Genomic DNA, 10,595 nt, shown 5'->3' with positions numbered 1-10,595 from the left:
ATAGTAGGTAAATTAGAATGAAATTTAAATGATTTTGTAGGAAACTTTGCATGATTTATCTCTTCCTCTTCTTCCTGTCTGTGGCCTCTGCACTGATTGACTGTCTCTAAAGATATTGTCTGACTACAATTCTGAGGCAGAAGGTCACTGTTCTGAAGACTAGTTGTGCACATTCAGCCTAATTGAATCCTAAATTTTCCTAAGAGGAATTATTTAAACATCTGTTATATGATCAGTAGCAGAAAAGGCTAATGCAGTGGAGAGCTATTAATCGAGCTATAGTTTCCTGGTTACGGAAAATAATAATTTTGCTTTATTGGTCTAGTTCTGGTCATTGCATTTGAAGGAAGACACAGTAATTTATAATGAGTTCAGAGAAAGGTAAAACAACCTAATGCTCAATCTCCATCTTATGGTATCCATTTTATTGGCTCTCCCCTGAAGGTACATTGGGGGTGAAAAGGGAGCTGGGAACAGTAGAGGAGTGGCCCCATTTGTGGCAATTTTGTTCATTGGTTTTACATTCAGAGGACAGAAAAAGAAGGCTAGTCCCAATCATCTTTAGATGACAAATGGAATCATGACTGAAATCAATTATTTTAACCCTGTTATTAGGAACCATGGTTTAAAATTACATTCAAGGCACCCACCTTTAACTACTGAATAACCCATGGTGCAAGTTCACATTTCATGATTCGGCAAATAAGATCTGTATCTCTCAGTGACTAAGTCATTATTCTTATTAAATGAAGATATTCTATACATCCAGCATACCCAAAAGCCAGCTGTTACAAATACTTTTATTAAGCAGCTTAATAAAGTATCTTTCCTAGTAGTTTTAGGCTATAGAATCAAGAGGGGGAAGAAGGGATATCAACATATTTTTTTCTTGCTTTAATTCTGACTTATATTAGGCAATAGAATGTTCTAGTAGTTTTTATATTTAATAAAAGGGAATAATTGTTACTCAAATGACACACAGAAGCAAATCTTTGAGCACAATATTCTTGGACAATAACTATGCATAGAAGAAAAGTCGGTCCATAAAGATGCAGGATTCCACACCTGAAAGGCGGTTATAGAAATCTTGGGTGGGGGGGAAACATTTGGAAACATAATTCAGCACATGATCCCCAAGTATGTTATTAAAAAAATGCTAGCTTAGTTAACAATACTATCGCTATACCTGTAGTTCTCAGTGAGACACCACATTCAATCTAAACCCTTCCCAACCTCCTAGTCTAATAATGCATTCCAGTCCAAAATTATCTCATAAAAAGTCTAAGGGAGTCCTTCTGTGTTAGATGAAGAAATAGGGCTCGGAAGCGATGACATTTGAAAACCAATAAAACTCCAATAAAGTGCATTTATGGTTCCTATCACAAGGCTTTTGGCTTTTCTGTTCTTGATGTTCCAAGTTAGAGCTTGTTTCACTTTTTTGATATTATGAAAATAATGAAGACACAGGTTGAATGCTACTCCTTGCAGAAAGTCATTTTCTTTTTCTCCTACTCTCCCTCCCTCATAAATCCAGCTGCAATTCCATTTGTCCTAATGTTACAGTTTCTTTGTCTAATTTTAAAATGAGGCTTTGCTGCATAAATCAGAGTTTACTTGTCTCCCAATCCTGAAAAGAGAAGAAAAGGCTGTCAGGCATGAATCATATTATACACATTGATAGTTTAATGATCACTAATCTTTACAGGTCATCTGAAATCTGGTCTTTTTTTAGAATACTATTACTGCCACCCAGAGAGTGTTATTAGAGACTGAAGGTTGATTATAAAGGGCTTTAATGATCATACAACTGTGAAGATAAAATTATTTACTAACAACATAATATTCCAGGGCAGCAAATTTATTAGAATGTAAAGTTACTAAAAAACGATAGTTAAAACTCCAGTTTAGTTATTTATTTATTTTCAAAAGTGGAAATGCTACTGAGGCAGTAGGATACTCCAAGAGAGTATAATCACCTGACTATCTTCCTATTTTAATCACTCTGGTCTGCACATCTTTATGTTTTAGAAAGCTACAAAATGAGATTTGGTGTTTCTCAACTTCTTTTTTGGTCCATTTGTAGAAGATATTACTTCCATTAACCTATGCATTCACCAAATTCAGGCCCCATAGGCCAAGAGATGACATAACGAAGATCATCACATTAAAATTTCAAATATCAGAAAAAATGTTGCTGTACTTAGGAATATTCAAAGATCATGAGTTGAATGGGTAAAATTGTGTTTAGCAGGAAATGGCAAACAATTTGAATATGTAATTAATATCATAAATTTAACATACGTTAAATACGGGCCTGATTTTTGGTACACCACCACATAGTATAATAGGGCTCTATTTTGGCTACTAAGGTAGCAATATTGAAGTGCTGAAATGTAGGAATAAAAGAATAAGTGACAGTCTAATACACGGGTGTCAAACTCGCTGCATCATGTTCCTGTCACGTGATGTATCGCGGCATTTTTTCCCTTTACTGAGCTGAGGTGAACATGGCCTGCATGTGACGCATCTGGCCTGTGGGCTGCCAGTTTGACTCCCCTGGTTTAGTAGTTTAGTATGACTAAATTAACCAAAATCATTTTTCTTACAGTATTTATTGTGAAGAAATCACATTCTGAGAAATGGCATAGACAAGATCTCTTACTGCACCCTAAATACTATTCAGAATTCTGTTTATTGATGAAAATTTATGCAATAATATTTTGGATGTTTCCAAGGACATGCAGATTTTTAACAAAAAAATAAAAAATGATATTAAAGAGGGAGGTAAAATTCAAAAGAAATAAAATCTGCAATGTAAAACCGGGTGAATCATGGAAGATTAGTTAAAAGTTATTCAACTGATAAAAATCTGAGCATTTAAGAAGTAGCTTGCCTGGGTACCAGGGGTGAAATGCTCCTGGTTCGGACCGGATTGCCTGATCCGGTAGTGATCTTGGCGACTGGTTCAACGATCCGGTAGCGATAGCAGAGCAAAGCTCCGCCCACACACCTGGGTGTCTGTACTTCCTGGTTTTAGCCAGGAAGTACCGTATATACTCGAATATAAGCCGATCCGAGTATAAGCCGAGGTCCCCAATTTTACCCCAAAAAAACTGGGGTAAACTGGGGACTCGAGTATAAGCCGAGGTGGAAATGAGGCAGCTACCGGTCGGGAAACCCTCCTCCTCAGCCGAGAAGGCTGGCGGCTCCCGCCCGCCTCTCACTGCACCGCAGGGCTTCCCGCTAATGCAAAAGCCCGCCAAGTTTGCGCCATCCGTATAATGTGAAAAAGAAGGAAAAAAACTGAGTATAAGCCGATCCGAGTATAAGCCGATCCGAGTATAAGCCGAGGGGACGTTTTTCAGCACAAAAAACGTGCTGAAAAACTTGGCTTATACTCGAGTATATACGGTAATGTGTTTTGCACATGCGCAGAAGGTCTGCACCCGGATGCACTTTTGAACCAGTAAGGAAGGTAAGTAGATTTCACCCCTGCTGGGTACCTAGGAAGCACTTCTGAGAATGGCATTTAACATGTAAAGTATCATAACCAATAAAAATGATCTCTCTGATTACTGCCTGTTTATCTCAGATGGTGATACAACTGAGAAGTGGACTGTAATGGAATGACTCAGGTAATCGGACTCAACAAAGAAGAACTGGCACTGGCAGACAGATCAAATCTCAACTCAATCCCTGAGGGATTGCACTCAGAAGCGTTACATTAAATAGCATAAGAAAAAGATAAAATTATTACAAATAATAAGTGGTGTGACTCCAGCCCCCGAACCTGGCCCCATGCCTGAAAGTGACTCTGAGAGTGAGGGGGAAGGGCCGGTAAGGCTTACCTCGGGAGCACCGATTCCTTTGGCTCGGCTTCAGGAGCCAGAACCAGACCAGTCGGAGGATGTAATGAGGCCGTCATCCCCTGATTCCTCCCTTCCCCAGGCTACACCTTCAGACCCAGCTGATAATAATAATCAAGCTTGGCTTGAAGATTAGCGAGGCGGCGTCATCAAAAGGAAGGGTGGGGCAGGAGCCCCACCCCACAGGATATATAAGGAGCTTTGGGACTGCTCTCACTCCATGAGAAGCAAAGTTTAGCTGATCTGTTTCAAAAAGAGCTGAAAGTCTTGCTATGTGAGTCATTTGTTTGAACTTTGGCAGGCAGCTGCGATTTCTCTGCCAGGATGGATAAGAGCCGTGAATCCACTGGCTGAAGGCCAGCTCGTGGGTCTGAAGTGGGGAAGGAGACAGAACAATAAGTGTAGTGCAATGGGCGAAAATAGAGATCTTCCATACACTTTGGAAGCAACCATCTACGCAGATCAACCATCTATGTAGATCAACCATCTACGTAGATCAACCATCTTACCCCCACAGTATTTGTTTCCAGAGGGTAAAGTCATGTTTGGTTAACATTGTTCTTGGCATTCCAGAATTATGGTGAAACACACACACGCACACACACACACATACACACACACACCTCAAGGGGTGTTAGGGGTGTCTTACTCCCGCAGTATTTTTTTCCAGATAGTAAGTCATCTATATACCAAGTTTGGTTAAGATTGCTCGAGGCCTTCCAGTATGTACTGATTTAAGAAAGCCTATTATTAAATTTTCTGGAATTTTGTGAGCTGGTTGAGGGCAGAGCAGAGCTGCTATGACTAGCATTATACTGCTATCTATTAGCATAATGGCAGCAATGGAATTGCCAGAGACAGTTGTTACACATTTACAAACAAACCACAGGTCTATGAGAAACTATTGTTAAGAAAATAAATTTCTGGAAACTGGGTGAAGATCACAGAAATGTGAATGATTTCTTTTTCTTTTAACTGTTGCCCTATTTCAAATTGTTCAGAAATTTTCCTATGACTCTTTAAAGTAAATTTTGGAGAGCACAAGTAGCTGCTAGAAAGGACGGTATAGAAAAAAAATTATGTCATTTATCTTCCTTAAAATACATTATTTACAACACAAACTAGTGGTTCTTGATCTATTCTTTAACATTATCTTAGTTTTTATTATTTCAATACTGATTTCTTTCGCTATAAGAAATCTGTAATAATTGAAGCAACCCAGGGAATCCATAAGATTACGCTATTTTATATTAGCTATTTTTATAACTATATCAGCAAATAATTTCTGTACACTGAACAGATTTTATAGTTAAATGGTGGAAAAGATCTTGGCAAACTAAAGTTCCTTGCTCAGATATTCCTTGAGGTTTTTAAGAAGAGATTGGACAGCCATTTGTCTAGAGTTTTATAGGGTGTCCTGCTTGAGTAAGCGGCTGGATTAGAAGACCTTCAAGGTCCCTTCCAACTCTTGTTATTCTGCTATTCTGTAGTTCAGATTGTTCATGCTACGTAGTTGCTGAAACTGACTTTAGAATGGCCCTTCCAGTTTCTCTAATTTTGTACTTTTCCTGTAAACATTTTTCTATTACTTTACTATAATAAAATTAGATAGGCACATTTAAGGCCAGGTCTACTTTTCTTGCAGACATGCATCTTTTCATAAGCTAAAAATGGGGTGGCTTAAAAATCAAGAGTATTTGTAATTATTCCATGATCGTTGGGGAATAAACATTAATTCAACCAAATTAGATGCTCAGAAAGAACTTAATAAGAAATTCATTAAACTGAGACATATGAAAATTTAAGACTAAGTGAGCAGAATATTTGCTCTGGATGGAGGAGGGTTTTGTAACCTCTCTATTTACACCCAACAATTATTGCTGATAACCAAAGAGATAGATTAAAACACTACTGTGGGATAATGCTAACACCATCTGTCAAGTCAGGTGCTACTAGCTTGATGAATAATGCTGTAATCAGCACTCGAGTGGATGGAAAGCTATGGCTTCAGTAATTAGGCTGCTTTTAGATATTCAGTATAATTTGTTCCTGTCACTACAAACCTCTAAAAGTAATCTTCTGTTCCTTTATTAATAGTTCCCTTTTTACCATTAGGTGATACTGTTGTCTCTGATATTGAGTATGTTTCCTAACTTTGAATGACCAGAATGAAATGGACTTTTTTGTCATCTAGGAACTAATTCTTATTTGGAATGTGACAAATCTGGCAGACTTAATCCAGGATCAGGGATCATTCTACACTACAAAAATAATGCAAGTTGTAACTAAGTATATTGATGCCTACGCAGTTAGTTCCTACTTATAATTACTTACCTGCAGAAACAGTGACTGTCATAGGAACAAATTTAAATTAAAATTCAATTCAGAATATAGATCTAAGAGACTGAAATAGCTTGTATGAGCGTGATCTAAATACTGTTTGTAAGGCTATATAAAAGTACATTCTGTGCATTGTTAAATTTGGTTAATTTGAATATGTTACTTTTTCTTGATTTTTACTTATCATTTTCTCTGTCTTTTAGGATATTATCTCACCCTACTTTGAGTCACTAGATTTGAGAAGTATTGATGGTTAACAATATGAATATGAATGTTAATTTCTTTTTTCTCAAAACAAAATGGTTTTGTTGTATGTTCTAAGGCAGTGATGGCTAACCTTTTCTGGACTGAGTGGCCAAAGCGTGCTCGCTCATGTGAATGCGGGCAAGCCCAAACCCATAAAATACAATGTGTATGCAGCCCCCACACATGTGCCCCGCCCCCTGTGCATGTGCACATGCCCCCTGCATGCCCCCCGCCCATGCGTGCGCCCCCTGCAGCGCCTCTCCCCCTGCACATGCGCAGCAGAGACCTAAAGACCAGCTGGCCGGCAGAAGGCACGTGCGCATGCGCAGCAGAGCTGAACTGGGGTGATGGCTCGCATGCCATCAGAGAGGGGGCTGTATGCCACTTCTGGCACACATGCCATAGGTTTGCTATCAATGCTCTAAGGCATGCAGTATAGCAGAAAATCCTGATGGAGCACCCAATTTTCTACCTTTCATTGATATTTGAAAAGACAGCTTGTCTGATAGAGCTTCTACCCACAAACATATTTCCCAATATTTACTTGTCATTCTCCATATTAGCATACCCAGATTTTATCAAATTGGCTAAACAGAATACTATTGTTTGCTTATTAATGCAATAGTCTACAATGTATTAATGTCTATAGAGGCATTGTCAGGGATGCAAGACATTTAAAAATATCTTTTCTCTCTGGTTTCAAGAATATTTTAAATTATTTTCACAATGTGAAAGCAACAACTAGCCAACTTCTACTGATACATTTCAGCCAACTAGCCAACTTCCAACTAGTCAGAAGACATGATGGAATTTCCCCAATTTCACAATACATGGGCAGACTCAACCATTGTTTCAGCTGGGAACCTTTAAACATTCTAGACCAAGCTACATCCCCAAATCCCAGGGAATTCCTGGAAGCTTGGCATTCAAACAAATCAGCCATCAACATAGAGATAAACCACATTTACACAGCATTCTAAAGAGACAATAAAAAAACTTCCTCTGAGGAAGTAAATTCTGAATTTAGTAGATAGTATTGGGTCAGTGTCTCCTGTTATTGAGTAGACAAATTCCACACTATGTTTTCTTCTCTGTAAAATGATTTCTATACCAACTCCTCTGAAGTGACCTTGAATCACTCTGGTAACTGTATGCGTTCAATACTTCAAATTTATCTAATTTCATCTTGACTTCCCACTCATTGTTCTCCTGCTTTTAGATGCCAGTACAATATATTTCTTACAAACCACTTAGCCCATGGCTATCAAACTTGATCGTGTCATGCGATGTATCGTGACATATCATGTTTTTTCCTTTGCGGAGCTAGGTGGGTGTGGCCTGTGCATGAAGTATCCAGCCTGTGGGCCGCCAGTTTGATACCCTTGTCTTAGCCCTTTTCAATTTACCCCACCTGTGAAAGATTCTTTGTGAAAGTCCTTATCTGGTTTTCTTTCAGGTCTTTCCCAGGTTCCCCACAAGTAAAATCTAGGAGATTGCATAACACAATGGCAGAAGAAATTTGCTTTCTTAATTCCATCACGTTATTTATAAATTATAAAAGGACAGGTTCCTGTCAAAAGACTATACCATCTAAAAGCCAAAACAAATATGTTGAGAGAGAAAAGAGGGGGGAAACATTGTAAATGAGAACTAATATGTAATAATGTCAATGTAATTTTCTGATTTCTTTTTATAAATCTGGATAACACTGAATTATTAAAGCTTATTATACAGATTACTTGGTCAACTAGCACATTTAGTAAGAATTACCTTTTTTATGTAAGAGGTTCTTTCTAGCTCTAATGAAAGCTATAATATCAGCATCAGTTTGACGATCTCCTGTGAAGGGGATGGTAGAACTTGGATCTGGTGAAATCCTGAAATAACCAAGTGCATTTTTCAGTTGTCTTTGCTGTTCCAGACAGATATTGAACTTCCTTATGCAGAATATAACTTTCACCTATCTGAATTCTGCTTATTTATTTTAACTGGCTTAAGACAGAACTCATTGACAAGTTCTACTGAAATGAAGGAAGTTACCTATTTTTTAAAATTGTAAAATGTTACTTTGGAACATGGGTGTGTATGCCGGGAGCTCCTTAAAAAAAAAGATGTATGCTCTTCTATATCTATTTTCTTCCAGCTGTCCTCATATACCCCCAAATACCTTTATGAATTCAAATATGTAGCACGATGTTTGCAATCAACAGTGCCTGGGAAGGTATGAGCTCTCTTGTCTTTTCTTGGAATAATCAGTTTCAAAGAAGGGATTTACATGTAATCGTTCTCCATGCAATCAGAAGCCTCAACTGACTGCATATAGTTTCCCCAATTTAGATTATCTGGCCAATTTATAAACATCTGGATGTGACAACAGCAAGGGCAGCATGCACAGCCCTATTCCCCTTCTGTTCTCTTGTGACAAAGGCAGCTTCAGTGAATATTCTAGAATCTAGATCAGAGGTCTCCAAACTTGGCAACTTTAAGACTTGTGGACTTCAACTTCCAGAGTTGAAGTCCACAAGTCTTAAAGTTGCCAAGTTTGGAGACCCCTGATCTAGATTCTCAGAAGGTGTAACTATTGCATACCTCATTTTTGAATCTGAGTTGCTGAGTCTGCTCACACTGCTCTTCACAGTTGACTCTTCATTGGAGCTGGCTCTGCTGTTATTTGGAACCCTGGAAACAGAAAGAACTGAACTCATTTCAGGTGGCTACAACAAAATTGTAGTTTACAAATGGTATTTTCTACCCAATAAATCAATAAAAATTGAAAATAGTATTTAATTTTATAAAGATTCCAGTTCAAAAACTAGATTGGTGTGATAGAATAGGCAATACGATCACAAATCCTTCTTTTAAAGACTTAATAAATGGACACTGAGCTGTATTAAATACTGTAGCATTGTTTGTTTTTCTAATGTTGTCCCAAGGGTACAATAAGGATGTTTTCTTTATGTATCTGGACAATAGTTATTCTGCTGAAGACCTATTTATCCATCATGCTGTTATTAAGTTATTATGTATATTGTGTGAACATTCCATTCTGCAACTATATCTAGAGAAAACATAATTTGCTTTCATGAGATTCTACACTGTTCTTACTGTAATTTACACTTTAAAGCTATACAATAATTGTTAGTCTAACCATAGAGCTTTTAATATGAAAATAATTTCAAACTCTGCTCAATTACCATTTAAATTCATGAGGAAGAGAAATGAAGATAGTGAAAACTTAAATATTCTGACAGCTGAAGACATCAAATTAGTTTTGTCATCTAAATACATTTCTTAAAGTGACTTAATCAGCCCATTTAGCATTGTTTTAAATAATAAATCAGTCTGAACATTTAGTCCCTTTTTTAAACACTACAATGCCTTCTGTCACTAATTCAGTTTGGAAGAACTCAGAACACAGAATAAAGTAGTTGTGGGGTCCTTTCATTGAAATTAGCATCATTCCATCTCTACAGTCTGTGATCTGCCATAGTAAATATCAAAATATGGAAGTAAGACAGTGTGCCTTCTTTCCTCATCTTCCAAGCTGCAGAAAGTGTTGGCATCATTTTCTGATGATTCCATCATTGTGATGATGTAGCTGTGTTTGCAAAGTAGCTGATGATGGAGATTTACAGTTGTTCTAGGATTGCAAAACAGCTTCAGTACTTTTTGAATTTGTTACTGCTCTCAGACACAAACGTTTGATTTGGCAATGCATTCCCCAGATAGGGATCTCAGGGGCTGCCTGAATGAACAATCCGCATGCAGCATTAGCAATCCACTCAACTATGTCTGCTATTGAAGAAACAGTTGCAGTGGATGGTGACTGCCCAAGACCATAACATTTTTCACCATGTATTTATGCGCTGGACATGGTTTTTGAAAAGTATTGTTGTAATGTTGATCAACAGAAAATAATATTTTTATGAAGGTGATTGAATGCAGGAAGATTTGAAAGTTGCTATCACACCATAGTTCATAAGCTACCTACATCAGGAAAGAAAGCAAGAGGACATTCTTTATGTTCAATAACATCTTGTTGTCTTCAGTAAGAAGCTGATAGGCTGATTATATTTCTTTCACAGGACAGGATAGGACAGTTTATTTGGCCTTACTTGATTGTCTAGATCAGGGGTGTCCAAC

At 37.7% G+C, this 10,595-nt stretch overlaps 1 protein-coding gene across 1 annotated transcript in view; it reads right to left on the bottom strand.

Moving 5' to 3' along the window:
* Window positions 1-10,595, bottom strand: part of KIF6 (kinesin family member 6) — a 138,041-nt gene continuing 127,446 nt past the window's right edge. Inside the window, exons 20-22 of the mRNA XM_058166959.1 lie at window positions 9,042-9,131; window positions 8,223-8,329; window positions 1-1,627 (exon numbers count right to left, since the gene is read on the bottom strand). Of these exons, the coding sequence (XP_058022942.1) occupies window positions 1,611-1,627; window positions 8,223-8,329; window positions 9,042-9,131 (214 nt within the window). The 3' untranslated portion in view covers window positions 1-1,610. The remainder of the gene's footprint in view (window positions 1,628-8,222; window positions 8,330-9,041; window positions 9,132-10,595) is intronic.

This window comes from Ahaetulla prasina, chromosome 1 (assembly GCF_028640845.1).
Source record: "Ahaetulla prasina isolate Xishuangbanna chromosome 1, ASM2864084v1, whole genome shotgun sequence".
NCBI lineage: Eukaryota > Metazoa > Chordata > Lepidosauria > Squamata > Colubridae > Ahaetulla > Ahaetulla prasina.
The sequence above is the reverse complement of the archived record's forward strand: the minus strand, read 5'-3'. Positions and strand labels throughout refer to the sequence as shown.